The 18724-nt window shown below is 42.7% G+C and overlaps 1 protein-coding gene across 1 annotated transcript in view; it reads right to left on the reverse strand.

Moving 5' to 3' along the window:
* Nucleotides 1-1451: 1451 nt before the first annotated feature.
* The window catches only part of Zfyve9 (zinc finger FYVE-type containing 9), a 121891-nt gene continuing 104618 nt past the window's right edge, over nt 1452-18724 (reverse strand). Inside the window, exons 14-18 of the mRNA XM_051170970.1 lie at nt 16306-16386; nt 9556-9718; nt 6620-6725; nt 3503-3679; nt 1452-1744 (exon numbers count right to left, since the gene is read on the reverse strand). Of these exons, the coding sequence (XP_051026927.1) occupies nt 1583-1744; nt 3503-3679; nt 6620-6725; nt 9556-9718; nt 16306-16386 (689 nt within the window). The 3' untranslated portion in view covers nt 1452-1582. The remainder of the gene's footprint in view (nt 1745-3502; nt 3680-6619; nt 6726-9555; nt 9719-16305; nt 16387-18724) is intronic.

Here is an 18724-nt window from a genome sequence, read left to right on the forward strand (position 1 = left end):
CAAGCCCAGCTGGTAAAGGAAAGGCCTGCTGGATTAGAAAATAATTTTTCAGCTGTCAATAGTAAAAGATCAGAGCAGGCAAGAAACGTCAGTGCGGCTAAATCTAGGGGAAGTTTTGAGGAGCAAGATATTTGCATAGTCTGAAGAGTGCTTCTATGCATACTGGTTATTAGTAAAGGAGAAGACTGGTTATTACTAAAGGACAAGCAGTAGAGAAGCAGTCACGCTGGACTCTTGAGAGGCAGGTGGACAGCAAGTGACTCTGGTGGAGAATGCAACTCAGACGAGGTAATAGTGCTAAAACCAAACAAAAATCCAGGATGTTAGGCACCTATACTCATTAAAAACAAATACCCATGCCACAAAGAGATAAAGCTTACCTAAAGCTATGTGCAGTGTCTGATCCTAGGCTTCAAAGTTCACCATTGAGGAAAGGCTCCCTAAGGACATCACTGGGCTCGGGTATGGCTCAGCCCCCAGGCACTGTGATCTTGACTGAGATTCTGTTTGGGCACGGAATAAGCATCCACTGAAAAGGGGTAAGGGGCTGTGCTGTATGCACCTTCATCTGAAATACTTCAATTTTATAAGGAGGGAAAAAGATAAGCACTAACAAATCAAGTGCGGTTGTATAAAAGAAGACTCGATTTTTTCTTTTTAGATTTACAACTTTCCTCAAAGTTTAAGCGATTTTTTAGTAAAGTGCCCTTTAAAAATATTTTTAGTGGGGTATGGTGGCGCATGCCTATAATCCCAGCACTCAGGAGGCAGAGACAGGCAGATCGCTGTGAGTTCGAGGCCAGCCTTGTCTACAAAAGTAAGGTCAGGACAGCCAGGACTGATACACAGAGAAACCCTGTCTCGGGAAAAACAAAAACAAAAACAAAAAAAATATTTTTAGTGTATAGTAAATAAAAACACCTTGGGTGTCCTTGGCCAGCTGTTACAGCTCATTTACTACCTGCCATTCACTGAGGCAGACTTTGAGTGACTCAGAACTCAACTTCATTATCTGAAGGGCCTGGTTTATACTGAGTTACCTTTACATGGTTTGATTCAATTTGTGGCTGGAACAAATAAACACAAATCTAAACATGAGTTCTCCTTGGTAAGCAGCTGAGCTGTACCCAGGATGATCAGTGTAACATTCTTTTTATGCCGGTTCTGTACAGGAAGTGCAAAAGTGACGATTCACTGTTTATTTCCTTTCTGCCCCCCACCCTGACCTTGATGATGGTTGTACCCATATGAGCATTCATCTGAGCACATGACCGGAAGCAATTGTAGGAGAGCAGCAGAATTCTTGTCTACACAGAAAGGAGTTAGCTGCAAAGATGGCATAACTGTTGTGCAGTAAGAAGCTGCCCGGGTCTTCTTGGAGAATGCATAGAAGACTTAGAGTCATGGAACAGGTGTTCCCCCAACCACCCTCCCCGCCCCTGCCCCCCTAAGTCCTACTCCCACCCCGTACCCTCCCTACTGACAGTGTTAACAAAAGCTTAATCTTCCAGTTTTAAAGTGCAAATGATTTGAATATGACTGCTGCTGCAACAGGTCTGAACAAAAACAAGGAAGTCCTCATCTATGCGATGTTTTCCAGAATATAAAAGATGAGTTCCATGACGACAGGACCCTCACTGAGCTGGCAGGCTCCTCCATGGATGACAGGCACCAAGGCGCTGTCCAGATCGTTCATGTACTGTGAGGGAAGGGGCTGCCCATTGCTCCCTGCTTGATAGCCGACCTACCACAGAAAAAAAGTGATGACAGGTTACTGGCAGGGAAGATCTCTACAGAGGGCTAGCCAGAGAGGCCAAGCAGGAAATATCACACCTTCTGCCCTGAGTTAGACACACACATGACGGTGCATACAAATTCTTCCTTTTCTCTTTGGTTTATCATTCTGACTTCTGCTATCCACCATGGCCACTTAATAGCTGTGAGACCCTGAGCTAGTCCCTTAATCTGCGAATATCTTCCCTGGGAAGAGAAACGGTGAGTCGGGTAATACTTTAGTCTCTAGTTGTAAAAACTGAAGTTGACGAATATAACAGCATTAACTCTATAGCCCATGCAGTCACCAGTATACCAATTTTTGAGCAATTGAAAACAGAAATTCAAAAATAAAGGGCCCTTTCCCCCCAGAGAGTCACAAATTTAGCAGAAAAATGCTTGCTGTCCAGTTGTTCCATATGAGGGAGCCTCTCTCTCCAATTAGGTTAGCAGCAGTATGTGAGATGGAAGTGTAATATTCTTCACCAGTATTGAACACAGACTTTTTTCTAAATTGCATTTTTTTATGTGTGTGCATGTACCACAACGTGTGTAGCGATCAGAGGGCAACTTGTAGGAGTGAGAGGGAATATCAACCTGAGAACACACACTCATTCTTCTTTAAAAATAAACTTCTTTTTTAGTGTGTGTGTGACTGTTTTGCCTGCATGTATGGATGTGTAACATGTGTTCCTGGTGCCCAAGTTGGTCAGAAAAGGTAGTCAGAGCCCCCTAGAACTGGAGTAAAGGATGGTTGTGAACCACCATGTGGGTGCTAGGAACTGAACTGTGGTCCTCTGCAAGAGCAACAAGTACTGTTAACGAACAAGCCATCTCTGCAGCCCCTCCCATACTCATTTATAATGACTCACTGCTAAGGATATAGGGCGATGATAGCTGGAAAAGACTAAGCATCCAATGCAGGACTAGTGGGATCTGCAGTGGAGAGCATGGCCACAGGGGAGAGAGGACAAGGAACTGGGGTTTAGGAGGTAAGGACTGCATTGTTAATACAAAAAACATATAAAAACATCAAGCCAGCCAGGCATGGTGTTACATGCCTTTCATCCTAGCACTCAGGAGGCAGATATGTTTAAGGCCAGCCTGGTCTACAAAGTGAGCCCAGGACAGCCTATAAGAGAAACCTTGGCTTGAAAAGCAAAACAAATCAGCAACAACGAAATCAAGCCAGGCTTGGCAGTACACACATCTTAGCACTCCAGAGGTAGATGGATCTCTGTGAGTTCAAGGCCATTCGGCAACATAGTGAAATTCTATCTCAAAAAATAACAAGATACAAAAACATGCAAAAAAACCTACCAAGTCCAATGACAGAAAATTGTTGAGATAGCTCAAATCTAGTCACTAAATGAAAATACTGGCAGCAAAAATAAATTTACTAGGCAGAGGCAATTGCAGATGCTATCCAGCTGAGTAAGAAAGGCAAGACGAGGGACACCTAGAACCTGCCCCTACGAAGCTGCAGAGCAGTACGTCACATGCTCATCACAGGTGGCAGGTCCTCACAATGTGTCCCCTACCACAGTAAGAAGGAAGGCAGTGACTTGGGGTGCATGCCAGTGAATGTGTTACTGTTGGAGGCCAGGTCATACTGTAACATCTGGAGTTTTAAGCCCTGGGGGACTCAAGAATACTCACAGATAAAAGAAACAAAAACAACACACACTTCTCAAGGCCCACTCCAAAAACTGCCCAAGATGTGTCTTACCTGGTCTGAGTCAAGTGTCACACGCAGTCCCAGTTTTGTCATCCCATCCTCCTTTAGCAGCTTCAGGTGGGGGCAGAGGGCGAGGCAGAACGCCTTGGCAACATGCTCAGTCAGTCTGCTATGATCTGCAGGGTCACTCAGGCAGTTATGATGGTCATCGTTTTCTAGGAAAAACACCTATCCCAAAACAAAGGAGGCTTTCACCTTGTGCCTAGATGTGGAACAAGCAAATTAACCCATACATTTGAGCATTCAGTTAGCTAAGATGTACAAGGTGACCTGAGGGAAAGAATCCTTGGGGCCAGAAAAAGTACTACCCCAGGACTGGAGAGATGGTTTAGCAGGTAAAGAGGCACATTGACACCCAGCCGCCTGAGTTTAACCCCTAGAACCCATGTAAAGGTAGAAAAACATATTCCATAAAGTTGTCCTCTGGCTTTCATACATGTGCCATGACAGGTGGGCCTGTCACATCATAGACACACAGACACAATAAAATCTTTAAAAAGAAAAGTACAGCACCAAAGACAACCCTGCTTGCCAGTCTCTGCATCCACACTGTGGCAGTAGCAGCCTGCCTGCACTCTGCAAGGACACTTGCTATGAAGAACCTAGAAGTCTCCCGTTTTGCACTGTACACTTCTTTTTGAGAAAGGGCTTCATGTGGTCCAAGGCTAACCTTGAGCTCCTGATCTTCCCAATTCCAAGTGCTGGGATAATAGCCTTGTGCCACTGTGTACCACCATGTGCACATGAACAATTTTCTTAGGAGGTGATATGAGAGTCTAAAAGAACAGTCATTGTAGATTGGAGGATCCAGTTCTTCGTAGATTATTCAAGTGTATAAAGACAGAGGGCAGGGGCTGGGTGTAGTGGCACGTGCCTTTAATCCTAGCACTGGAGAAGCCTCAAGTAGGAAACCTCTATGAGTTCACTACATAAATTAAGACCGCATGTCAAAAGAAAAAGAAAAAAAGTCACGTGGGGCATGGTGGTACATGCTTTCAATCCCAGCACTCAGGAAACAGAAGCAGATAGATCTCTGTGACTACACTCTACAATATGACCTTCTCCTATGACTCTACAGGGATCATACTATCAGTTAAGAGACTTAAGTTTTTCTGGGTTTGGTGACGTTCTTGCCTCATATGATGAAGGCCTGCATTGATTCCCCAGAACCCACATTAAAGTAAAAATGCTGAGGCCAGGTGGTGGTGGTGTGTGACTTTAATGCTAGCACTTGGGAAGCAGAGGCAGATGGATCTCTGTGAGTGCAAGGCTACCTTGGTCTACAAAGCGAGTCCAGGACAGCCAGGGCTACACAGAGAAACCTTGTCTCGAAAAACCAGGAAGAAAGAAAAGATGCTCGGTGTACTGGTAACACTCTCACAATGCAGTGCTAGGGAGGAGAAGCCAGGATAGTCCTGGGGCTCTCTGTCTAGCCTAAATGCTGTGTTCTAAGCCAACAAAATACTGTTTCAAAGGAGATGATGTTCCTGGTGGTGACACCCGAGGTTGTACACATACGTATAGGCACATGTGTGACATGGTGTGCCAGTGGAGATCAGAGGATAACCTTGTGGAGTCAGTTATCTCCTTTCATGTTTTCATGTGTTCTGGAAATCAAACTCAGATTGTCAGGCTTTATGGAAAGGGCTTTCAACCACTGAGCTATCTCACCGACTCAGATTAAGTTCTGATTCTCAAAAGACCTGCTTGTCCCCTCTCCCTCCCTCCCTCCCTCCTTCCTCTCTCTATGTAGCCCTGGCTGGCCTGGAGCATACTATGTGGGAGTTGGGCTAGCCTTGGACTGGCACCATCTTCATGCCTGCCTCCTGGGTACTGCGATTCTAGGTATGCACCACTGTATCTGGATTTCCAAAGATGCCACGATGCCAACTCTGCCTCTGCTCGTACAGAAAGCAGAAGCCTGTCTTCTCTGAATGATATAAAGCATAAGCAACATAAAGGCAAATTTTAAAAGAAAAATAAATGTAAGTATGCTATGTTTACATATTGTTATATAACAACTCCAGCATGCTGGTCCAAAGGGGCTACGCTAAACGTAAGGGGTGGGCATGCAGCTCCATGGCAAAGCATTTATTTAGCATGTATGAGGCTGAACGTCCAGGACACTCCCAACACACACACACACACACACACACACACACACACACACACACACACACACACCACACACACACACACACACACACACACACACACACACACACACACACACACAACCTGCTGCTGAGTCCATTTCTCATTGCTGGTGTGCTTAGGGCTGACAATTTGGGATTGGTTCTCCCCCCTGGAGAAGATTGATTCTCTCTCACTCAGCAGCCATTAATTGCCTATAGCTCTTATTCTAGGAATGGGGTCTTGTGAAGTTTCCCTGTCTACTTTGTCATGTCAACCATCGTGGTCATCATGAGGGTCTTGCTTTAGATCACCATACTGTTGAGAGTCTATAGGCATAGCTTCCTGTCAGAGTGCTGCAGGCTGCACTTTTGGACTTTGTTCCCCAGTGAGCTAAGATAGATCAGAGGGAATTAAATATAGTAGATAAATGAAAAGACTTTTTTCTTTCTTTTTTGAAAGATTTATTCATTTATTACTTATACAGTATTATGCCTGCATGTATGCCTCTACTCCAAAAGAAGGTGCCAGATCTTATTATAGATAGTTGTGAGCCACCACGTGGTTGCTAGGGATTGAACTCAGGACCTTTAGAAGAATAGACAGAGCTCTTAACCACTGAGCCATCTCTCCAGCCCCCAAGATTTTTTTCTTTAAAAAATGTTTCACTTTGGGGGGGGGGTGTACCACCACACTCAGCCTAAATTTATTTATTTTTAATGTGTATTTGTCACATAAGTGCCACTTAGAGTGTCACGAAGTAAGAGGCCAATTTGTGGGAGTTGTTTCTTTCCTTCTAGCATGTGGGTCCCAAGGACTGAAATCAGGTGATCAGGCTTGGTGGCAGATGCCATCGCTCACAGACCCATCTCACTGGCTCAACTTTTTCCTTCCAAATCATCCCAAAATAGGCTTTTGGCTTAGCAAAAGTCTGTGTTGAAAGCAAGACAAAGGCACTAATTTTCATTTCCTTACCTCTGTCCATCTGATGACCTTTCCGTTTGCTTTATACTCTGACCCATGGAATATCTTCACATTTGTTATAGATTCCATGGACTTCCCATCTATAGGACTCACCACACTACAACAGAGGAAAAGAGAAAGAGATGTCTTGTTACATTTTTTGGTGTCTTGCTGAAGACAGCTGAAGCATATCATATCATGACAAGACACAGAGTGCTTCTGGAAAGGGCTATACACTGAAACAATTCACAGACACATACCCAAAGGCAGAGACTTCACAAGAAGCTATTAGTCAAAGTTTATGGTAGTATAAACAGGCCATTTACTCACACATGCTCTTTCCCCAGCATTTCTCCTTTTAATGAATATACGGCTACTTATCCAACCTGGTTCCCACTCAGCTCCTGACTCCAGAACAACATTCACCATGCTCCTCTTAGAAAGAAAGTTCTAGGAAGGGGAGGGAGTTGAACATGTCATCCCTGGGTGCTGTATTTCAAGCACTGACACTGCTTAGAACTGAGGGAGTTTAAACATTGAAACATTTGCCAAGAACTATTTAAGATAATTTTTAAAAAGGTGTTTATTTATTTTATGTTTGAGTGCTCTATCTGCATGTACACCTACATGCCAGAAGAGGGCATCAGATCACATTATAGATGGTTATGAGCTGCCACGTGGTTGCTGGGAATTGAACTCAGGACCTCTGGAAGAGCAGCCAGTGCTCTGAACCTCTGAGCCATCTCCCCAACCACTAAGAAATATTTATTTATTTATTTATTTATTTTTCTTTCTTTCTTATTTTTTTTTTTCTTCCCCCAGACAGGGTTTCTCTGTGCAGCCTTGGCTGTCCTGGACTCTGTAGACCAGGCTGGCCTCGAACTCATGGAAATCTGCCTGCCTCTGCCGAGTGCTGAGATTATAGCATGTACCACCATGCCTAGCTTGCTAAAAACTACTTAAGGCTAGGGATTTGGCTCAGTGATAAGGGTGCTTGCTTGCAAAGCAGAAAAGCCTGATTTAATTGCCAACTAATGACATTAAATAAACAAACAAACAAATACAAGCTCAAGGGCTGGTGTGAAGGATAGACCGTGTCTATCATCACAAAATTTCTTCCGTGCTAATTTATCACTCTTAGATTTCTAAACAGAAGCTACTTTTGAAAGTTATTTCTCCCTTGAAATATAGCAAGTAAATTAAATATGTGGAGATACACATTTACTCTGAAAACAGTAAACAGTGATTGATAGAAAGATAATAGACTCCTCTCAATAATGTTTAAATCCTTTATATTCTTGATTCTTTTTAGTTTGTTTGAGACAGGGTCTCACTATGTAGTCTGGCTGGCCTGACACTCAAGAGACCCGCCTGCCTCTGCCTCCTCCTGAGTGCTGGGATTAAAGGCATGCGCCATCAGCACCACCCTGGCCCTGTTCCTATACATCCAAAGTTAAATTAGGGGGCGAGAAAGATAGCTCAGCACAAGGTCCTTGTGTGCAGGTCCTGAGAACCTATAAAAAGGTGAAGGAAGGAACCAATTGCACAATGTTGTCCTCTAAGGTTTGCCATGACAAGCCCCTCCTATTCCCCACATAAGTAAATGTAATAAAAACTTTAAAAGAGAAAGCTTAGTTGGGGGATGGGGGCAGGAAATACTGGAAGCTTTGCTATCTATGAAGAGAGAAACGCACAACAGAGTTAGAATATAGACATTGTCCAGGGAGATCGTGAGCCTGGCATCGGGAACTTTGTGAGGAAGGGGATGGAGCTGTTCACAGGGTGTCTTGAGGAACAGGGCAGGCTGACAGCAGCATGTGCAAAGGTCTGGGACAGGTGCACAGCTGTGCTCAAGTGAGAAGGCCAGTGTCCTGCTGAGCATGTGGGAGGCTGAGGCTGGAAGACTGCTTTGTGTTTGAGTTCAACCTGGACTACGCTACCTGGCCATGAAACCCTATCTCAAAACAGGAAGAAAAGTAGGGCCTTAGAAGTAATGAGTGACTTTAAATTTTATCTTGAAAGACACTAGAAACCTTTGGTGGTTTGAGTGGTAAAGTGACATCATGGTGGCATTAATCTCTAGAAGAGACTAGAAGCAGATCAGAATGACACAAGAAAACCAGAAATGAGGATAGCCCAGGCGCTATTGCAGTTGTCCAGACTGAGGTGGTTTAAACTGGCTAAGTTGCTTTTTAAACTCAGAGGGCAGCAGCATGGGTAATGGGAGTCACTGTAGTTTGGGGTGCATTCTGAAGCACAGCAAACAGGATTTCCTGTTGGGCTAAGTGTGGGGTAGGAAAGAAAGACAAGTGTGAAAAATGAACCCAGGCTTCGTGTGAAACAGCACAGAGTTGCCATGAGCGAGTGAAGAGCTTGGATTTGAAGGCCAAGAAGATGGTTTTAAGTTGGAGACTTGCTGAGTCTTAGTTTTATGTCACTGACTTATTCAAATGAAATAAGAACATGTGCTTTACCAAATGGAACACATGAGCAGAGATGCTTGATACACAAAACACCACATCTGTATTCGAGCAACTTTAGATGGCCTGCTCTTGTTTCATTGCCTTACTTTTCTCTCAAAATACATACAGTGACTCCTTCAGAAATCAAGTTAAGGGGAGCTGGAAAGGTTGCTCAGGGGTTAAAAGCATATACTACATTTGCTGAGAACTAGGTTTGGTTCCCAGGATCCAGGACAGCAGCTCCAACCACCTGGAGTTTCAGATCCAGAGGATCTGAGACCTGTGTGTCCATGGGCACCCAAAGTCATGTGCACAGTCATACACATGGACACATGTTTTTTAAAAAAGAAATCATGCTCACCCCAGAACTGTGAACCTCTGTGTTCTGTGTTCCTTTCTCACAAGCAGGCTTTAGTCAAGCTGTGTGCCTGGCAGACGGCCTGGGGCTGCTGACTCCCTACCTGGCTCTTAGGGAACTGTACTTGCCCTCTGTTCCCGGTCTTGTCATCATCCACCCACTGAATGTGGATCTGCTCCTGGGGATCCTCTGCATCCGCCTTCCCACAAGGGACGGTGAAGTCCTTCATCTCCCGAAGTGCCTGCCTCAAGGAATCCATGTTCTCTGCAGTGATCTGGACCATGACGCCATCTAAGAATGTCAGATAATACAGATGGAAACATGGAGACAGCAACCATGGCTTTAGCACTGCTGACTTCCACTCAGACCCCATGAAGTGTTTCTTTTGAGACTGCTCAGAGGGAAAACTTACACATGACCACACCACTGTTCCTCAGCCTCACAGAGCATTTTATTCCTGTTTTCATTCTTGCAATTACCACACCCTGATTGTACGTACTAATTTCTCTGTCTCTCTTAAATTTTATCTACTCTTAACTTCTGCCTGGTATATGAATGACCACACCCTGTTTGTATGTACTAATTTCTCTGTCTCTCTTAAATTTTATCTACTCTTAACTTCTGCCTGGTATATGAATGTCCTGCAAATGTTTGTTTTAAAATTACCAAATAAACAAACAAACAAACAAAACCAACAAAGTTTAACTAGGTATGGTGGTAGACCTTTAATATTAGTACTTGGGCTGTAGAGGCAGGAGGACCTAGTTCGACGCTAACCTGGTCTACATACATAGTGAGTTCCAGGCTAGCTAGGGCTACATAATGAGACACTGTCTCAAAAACAAAACAATAACAATAATAACAACAACAAAACCCAAGCAAACAAAAATTACTTGGTGGTTTGAATGAAAATACCCTCCACTGGCTCATATATTTGCACACTTAGTCCCCCACTGATATTCTTTGTTTTATTTTGTTTTGAGACAGGGTTTCTCTGTGTAGCCTTGGTTGGCCTGGACTCATTTTGTAGACAAGGCTGGCCTCAAACTCACAGAGGTCCAACAGTCTGTCTGTCTGTGTCTCTCTCTGCCTGTAGATAAGTATGTAAGCTCTCAGCCCATGCCTGCTGGCCTCCATGCTTCTACCATGATGGAAATGGACTAACTATGGAGGTTTGAGTAAGAACAGTCCCCACAGACTCATACATTTGAGTGCCTAGTCATCAGGGAGTGGCACTACTTGAGAAGGGTTAGGAGGTGTGGCCTTGCTGAAGTGACCGTGGCCTTGTTAGAGGAAGTGTGTCACTGGTGGTAGGCTGTGAAGTTTTAAAAACCCAAGCCAGTGGTGGCAGCACACGCCTTTAATCCCAGCACTCGGGAGGCAGAGGCAGGCAGATCGCTGTGAGTTCGAGGTCTACAAAGCGAATCCAAGACAGCCAAGGCTACACAGAGAAACCCTGTCTCAGAAAAAAACAAAAAACAAACAAAAAACCCAAAAACCCAAGCCAACCTGTGTGTGTGTGTGTGTGTGTGTGTGTGTGTGTGTGTGTGTGTGTGTGTATGTATGTGTGTGTCCTGTCTCTTTCTGCCTGAGGATCAGGATATAGCTTTTAGTGCTGCTCCACTGCCTGCTTGCATGCTGCCATACTCTACACTTTGGAGATAATGAACCAAACCTCTGAGACTGTAAGCAAGGCCCCAGTTAAATGTTTTTCTTTATAAGAGTTGCCTTGGTCATGATGTTTCTTCACAGTTAACAGTGATGAAGACAGAATTTAGTACCAGGGAGTTGGGTATTGCGGCAATAGGTCTGACCATGCTGCTTGTTGACAGAATGTGGACTTTGGACTAGGAAAAAAGAGTTAATACTTTAAGTGGTGCTTAATGGGCCATCCTAGTAGGAACATGGAAGAGAGTGGTGCTGAGAGCAATGTAGATTATGATGGCCTGGCACATGACATTTCAGAGGAGAAGAATATGAGTAAGTGACCTTGAGATCATTTGGTAAAGAATGTGGCTGCTTTCTGACTTTGTCAAAGAAATCTATCTGAGGCTAAACTGAGGTTTTCAATTAATGGCCTTGGTAGAGGAAATTTCAAGACAGCCTAGTATTGATTCTGACTAAAAATTAGGCAACCTCTCAGTTTTAGATGGACCATATACACAAGAGATGGTACATATTTTTTTTTAAATATAGGAGTTCTCTGTCCACATGTATACCTATATGCCAGAAGAGGGCATCAGATCTGTTTACAGATGGTTGTGAGCCACCATGTGGTTGCTGGGAATTGAACTTAAGGCCTTTAGAACAGCCATCTCACCAGCCCTTTATCTTTTTTTTAAATTAAATTAAAATTTTTGAGAGTAAAACTTGTCGCATGCTGAACAGTTATCTGATTTGTTGCCACATATACATAATTTTGTCATAAAATAATTTCTTTAATTAAAATCATTCATTTTCTGTATATATGTGTGTGGTCATGCATGTGGAGATCAGAAAACGATGTGCAGGAAGTGGTTCTCTCCTTCCATAACATGGGTTCTGGGATCTAACTCAGATTATTAGACGTGGCATTAAGTGCCTTTACCAACTGAGTCATGTTGTGGCCTCAACACAAACATTATAAATGCATTGTTTTACATCTGTAAGTTCTGAGTCAACTGAATTGATCATTTTAACCACATTTAAAAGTTTCTTATGGGACTAGAGAGATGGCTCAATTAGTAAGAGGATTGGCCGATCTTCCAGAGGATTCCTAAGACCCACCTGGCATCTTACAACCTTATGAAAGTTCTGCCCTCCAAGGGCGTCAGGCATGCCTGTGGTATATGGATATGCATGCAGGCAAAACACTCATACAAATAAAATAAAAGTAAATATTTTATTTGAAATGGTTTTGTAGTAACATTTAAATAAAAAATTTTTTTAAATAAATATTTTAAAATAAAACAAAACCTTAAAATTTTTTTGGTTTTTCAACACAGGGTTTCTCTGTGTAACAGCCCTGGCTGGACTTACTTTGTAGACCAGGCTGGCCTCAAACTCACAGAGATCTGCCTGCCTCTGCCTCCTGAGTGCTGGGATTAAAGGTGTGTGCCACCACGCCTGGCTTATTTGCAATTTTTTAATATAATAAAGCTATTTTTTTTAAAGAAAGAAAGAATGGATTTTAGAAGAATCTCTGGTCTACATAGTAAGTCTGGGCATCATATTTGTGCCTGGTTCCCACAGAGCTAGAAAAGCTCATCAGACTACTACCCTACCCCCAGGACTGGCATTAGGGATGGTTGTGAGTGGCCATGTGGGTGCTGGGACCTGACCAGGGTCCTCTGCAAGAGTAGCCAGTGTCTAAACTGCTGAGACATCTCTCTAGCGATTTCCTTGTTTTAAAACTTAATTTATTTATATTGTGTCTGTGTGTATATATGATACATGTGTGTTTGAGTACAGGTAAGTGTGTGCAACAACATTCATGTGATAATCAGAGAAAAATCTGGAAGAGTTGGTTCTCTCTCTGTGCCATGGTCCCAGGATTCAAAGTCAGGTCAGGCTTATAGCAAGTGCCATCCATTATCACCTGAACTATCTCACTGGCCCAGCAATTCCTTTCCTCCTTTTTTTTCCCTAAAGATTTGTTCAAAATTGCAATTATGTGTGTGTTGGGTGTGCATGTGTGCTGCGTGTGTTTATGTTAGGTATCTGTAGTGTGTGTGTGTGTGTGTGTGTGTGTGTGTGTGTTTGGTGGGTGCTGTGCATGTGACTAGGACTCCAGGCGCCCTCCATGGGCACAGGCACAGGATCCTCTGGACCTCCAGTTATATGTTCTCTGCAGCTCAGCCCCTAACAATTCCTGAATATCGTTTTGCTGTATAGGTGGAATTGTGAGATTTGGCTTTAAGATATGTTGTACTTTACTCACTGTTTATTAAACTTATCAGAGAAGATCAAGTCCAGTATGTATATGTAAAATTGTCTGTGGAAGTCTATTGGAATCCATATTTCAAAAAGAAATGCTTTTACTTAGGAGATGGACAAAAAGATCAGGGTTTCAAGGATTTTCTCAGTTCACACTGAACTTAAGGTCAGTCTGAGCTTCATGAGACCTTGTCTCAAAAATCTAAAGTTGTGGGAGGAGTCTGGGGAGAGTGGAGAACGGTTATATTCAAGATACATTGTATACATGTATGGAATTGTTAACCAATAAATTTTAAAAACACTTTGTTTTGAAAAGAATGCTATTAATTACATTTACTTCTTTGAGGGTGTGTGCAAATGACACATTGTAGGTGAGATCTGAGGACAACTTGCAGGAGTTATTTTTCCTTCCACCAGAGGATCCCAGGGATGGAACTCAGGTCATAAGGCTTGGTGGCAAGTGCCTTTACCTACTGAGCCATCTTATAGGCCCAGGAATGCTTTTAGAAAGGCCTTGGCATAAGCTACTGTGAAAATGAACATCTATCAACCAAGCATGGTGGTACACTCCTGTGATCCCAGCACTTGGGAGGCTAAGGACTGAGGACCTTGAGTTCAATTCAAGTTGTGCTACATAGCAAGTTCCAGGCCTGTCTGAACTACACTCTATAATTCTTGCTGAAGACCCAGTTCACAACTATCCATAACTTCAATTACAAGGATTCCCACAGACACCAGGCACACACATACATGCTGACAAAATTCCCATACATATAAAAATAAGTCACTCAGTGGCTGGACTTACTTACTGCTCTTCCAGGGACTCAGATTTCATTTCTAGCACTCACATGGCGGTTCACAACCAGCCATCTGAAACTCCAGTTCCAGGAAATCTATCACTCTCTTATGACCTCTTTGGGCCCAAGCATACATGTGGTACACATATATACATACAGGAAAAAAAAAAAAAAAAAAAAAAAAAAAAAAAAAAAAAAAACCAAAAAACAAAAAACAAAAAACCCCATACATGTAAAACAATATAAAGAAATCTTTAGAAAAAATAATTAATCTAAAAGACTTCCCCCAGCTGGAGACTCACAACGCTTTAATAGCAAGCAAAGCTAACCTCAAGTTGTCTTACCTGAATGCTTGAAAACACACACACGCACACCCACACACACTTTAACTAAATACTTTTTATAGCTCTCGAAGTCTCATAAACTGCTGTCCTAGAATGCATGATGCCTTGGTCAGGACTCCAAGAAATTCTCTACTAGGCATGGTGGTGGCGAGTATTTGTAATGACATTGTTCAAGAGGTAGAGGCAGGAAGACCACACAGAGGTCCAAGGTCATCCTTGGTTACACAGTGAATTCAAGACCAACCTCAAGTCCAGGAGACCCAGTACTTTCATCTTGCTCAGATCTCCCCCTTTGTTTGGTAATATCATTGACTAAGGAAAAAATTTTAAAATGTGCCTAAACTTTTTTTCAAGCTTGAAAGCTGCTTAGAGCAGGAATATTTAATATATTTTAAGATAGCTAACAATCTATTTTATTATAATACATTCACAGTAATAATTTGTCTTATACTTACTATACTATTAAACTGTAAGTTAATGTCATCATTACTGTTGAAATGGTTTTGTCTCAGAAAAACAAAATAAACAAACCAAAAACTATAGCAATATAATTAAACTGCATTCCTGGAAGTAAAAGACCCCAACTTACTGCCACATGTAGCCAAATATTATATAAAGAAACAGCACAGACCCCCCTACAATGCGAATTTCTTAGTCCTTCATCAAAAAATGCCATCTTATCCCCCTCCTCTAGCACTGGACGTTGTGAAGAAACACTTCATGAGTTTCCAGGTGGGCACAAAGGCGATGGAGCTTTTACTTTGCTGCTGCAACACTTGTGTCTAGTGATCACTCCTGGTCTCCTAATTATCCCAGGCCCCAGAACACACTTGTGAAAAAAACTTCAGTGAATACTATCTTGTTTCTAGGAAATAATTCTGTGCTTTTAAGTCACACCAAGTGTTATGAAACAGTGTCAAACTCTCCTCTCTGTAGTACCCTATCAAGATTCCTTAGTCAAGAAATTTGTTTTTTCAAAGTTATTCTTAGCCAGAAGTAGTGGTGGCACACCTTTAATGTCAACACTCGGGAGGCAGAAGTAGGTAGATCTCTCTGTGAGTGCAATGCCAGCCTGGTCTATAGAGAGAGTTCCAGTATAGTCAAGGCTACACAGAGAAACCCTGTCTCAATCAATCAATCAATCACAACTAGACCAAAGCACAGTAAAGAACAACATTAACTAAAAAGAAAAATAAGCAGTTTTGGGCCTAGCCTCTATTAGGGTGTGTGCCATGTCTACTTGCAGCAAACACACTTCATTCTGTACTTCAGCAATAGTGGCAGTATTTCTGTGGACCAGAGGGTGTGATATCTGACCCTATAGCATAACCCCTCGGGCATCCTATGCAAGACGTGTGGATGGCCACCTCTGCCACTTCACCAGTGCCTGTACTTATTCCCTGCATGCCAGGTTTTTGTTTGCTTGCTTGTTTTTCTGCTATGTTCATTAGACTGGTCTGGAACTCTTGGGTTCCAGTGAGCTTCCTGCCTCACCCTCCTGAGTAGCTGGCAGTACAAGCATGTGCTACTATGCTCCTGTGACATACCTCTGAATGAAAAATAAAAGTTAGACATCTACAACAGCTGTCAAGCCCCTCCCCAGCCCATCTCCAGAGCTTCATGTAGCCCAGGCTTGCCTTGAACTCTCTAGAATGAGCTTAAACTCCTGCCTCCACTTTCCCACTGCTGGGATTACAGGACAGTTGGTACTCTACCATCTGAACTATATCCACGACCCTCGAGACTCTCTTACTGTCGCTTACTTTTCAGTTATATAATCAGCACTGAACTAAGACACCGGAATAAACAATTCACCCTTTACCTTCCACAATACTGGACTTGGCAAGGTATCCTGAAGAGGATTTCAGAGCGCCACTGAACACAAAGAAACTGGCACCAGTCACTACAACAGACACAGAAATAGGTTAGTGGAGACAGACTGCTGAGATGGGCATTCTTGGTGTCATCATTCAGAAAACAAAACACAGTGTGAGCTGACCAGTTAGCTCCTGTGCTTACCATAGGTTTGTGAAAGACATCTTAAGACACAATCAATCCCCCATCTCGTTGCACTTTTTCTCAATCAAGAGTCAAAGAGCCTTACAAACAAAACCTTAATGGCCAGGTCCTAGGGTTAGCTTGGCTTGTAGCATATTTCTGAAATAAATGTTCCTGGAACAAAGCTAGTCCATTCATTTACTTATTTTCTAAGGCAGTCCAGTACTATAACTCTACACAGCAGCTGGTGGCAAACGCCATCAAGTCTAAATATTAATCATTTGGTTCTTCACAGTAAAGGTTTGTAACTCTTTACTGATTTCTGGATTTTCTATTTTATAATCGAGTATATATTGAAGATGTTTTTTAAAAATGCATTAAGTAGCCGGTCGTGGTGGCGCATGCCTTTAATCCCAGCACTCGGGAGGCAGAGGCAGGCGGATCGCTGTGAGTTCGAGGCCAGCCTGGTCTACAAAGTGAGTCCAGGATGGCCAAGGCTACACAGAGAAACCCTGTCTCGAAAAACCAAAAAAAAAAAAAAAAAAAAAAATGCATTAATTGAAGAGCAAGTCACACACAGTCTGTTAGCTACTTTATCTGCCAAGTAGAGTTTTTTTTTTTTTGTTTGCTTTGGTGTTTTTCTTTGCTTTTTAAAGAGAGAGTCTCACTGTATAGTTCTGGCTGTCCTGGAACTCACTCTGGACCAAGCTGCCCTTGAACTCATAGACAGCCACCTGCCTCTGCCTCCTGAGTGCTGGGATTAAAGCTGTGCATTCCCCTTGCCCAGCAGAGTTATTTTTAAATGTCTATTTAGACTAAGTATTTGGGGGTGAGACACAGCTCAGTTGGTTCAGTACCTGCTGTATAACCATGAGCCCAGAGTCTGGCCTCTCAGCACCCACGAAAATTCAAGCTACAACAATGTCCATATGTAATTCGAGCCAGGGCATGGGGACAAGTGGTTCCCAAGAGTTCATTGGCCAGCCAATCTGGCAATCAGTGAGCTCTAGGTTCAGGAAGAGATCCTTAGGGCTGACTAGATGACTCAGATAGATAAAGGCACTTGATTCCTATCCCTGGGACCCATATGCTGGGGGAATTCTCTCGAATTATTCTCTAACATACACACAAGCACATAAGCAAATGTTTTAATAAATAAATAACAGTGAGCAAGCAATTAAAGATGCTGATCTCTGGCTCCCCCACGGAAATGTACAAAGTTAAATGCATATACATCTGCATGCATGTGTGCACATCCACACGAACGACCACTATCTCTCCAAAAAAGAAAGAATATGAAAATATGTTTAGTTTTACAAAAACTTCACTATACTGCTTTTATTTTCCTGTTTGTTTGTTTGTTTGTTTGTTTTGTGGCAGGGCTTCTCTGTGTAGCCCAGGCTGTCCTGGAATTCACTGTATAGACCAGGATGTCCTTGAACTTGGGAGATTCACCTGCCTCTGCCTCCCAAGTTCTGAGATTAAAAACATGTGCTGCCAACACCTGTCTATTTTCCTACAAATTAAAGTGGAGTGGACTAATCCAATTACCTACTGATTGATCCTATAACACGTGTAACAGGTATCGATCCAGCCTGGGTCAGACTCTCCTAGTGAGAGGGAGGCACAAGGCAAGCATCCCACCTCTGGGCAGCTCACAATTGCAGAGTGTGCCTCAAATTGAGCCCTGTAACTTTTGCCCATTGGATCTGCTCTGCACATTATCATTTCTAAGGCTTCGGATGTGCTAGAAACCAATCTACCACTAAGTTGCATCCGGAGTCCTTAGTTACCTTCTTTCTTAATGGTTCTAGCTTTTGTAGCCTTTAGAGAATAAATAGAATCTTTATTTTCATATTTTAAAAAGGAGCTTTTTTGTTTTTGTTTTTGTTTTTTTTTTTGTTTTGTTTTGTTTTGTTTTCCAAGATAAGGTTTCTCTTCTAGTCCTGGGCTTGTTTTGTAGACAAGGCTGGCCTCAAACTCACAGAGATCTGCCTGCCTCTGCTTCCTGAGTGCTGGGATTACACCCATGTACCACCACACCTGGCTAAGTACGTAATTTTTCAAAGTATTTGTTCCCAGGCTAAGTGTGTATACTTTATTCAAATAGTCTTCCTGACATCTAGGTTCTGACTTCTGAGAGGTCTCAAATCATTCTCTAGATGCCACCTACTTTGCCAATATGCTTTCATCAATGATATTCAGAGCATTTTCAGTATTCTGGATATGATCAGACTAAGGGG

The sequence above is a fragment of the Acomys russatus genome, chromosome 29 (assembly GCF_903995435.1).
Source record: "Acomys russatus chromosome 29, mAcoRus1.1, whole genome shotgun sequence".
NCBI lineage: Eukaryota > Metazoa > Chordata > Mammalia > Rodentia > Muridae > Acomys > Acomys russatus.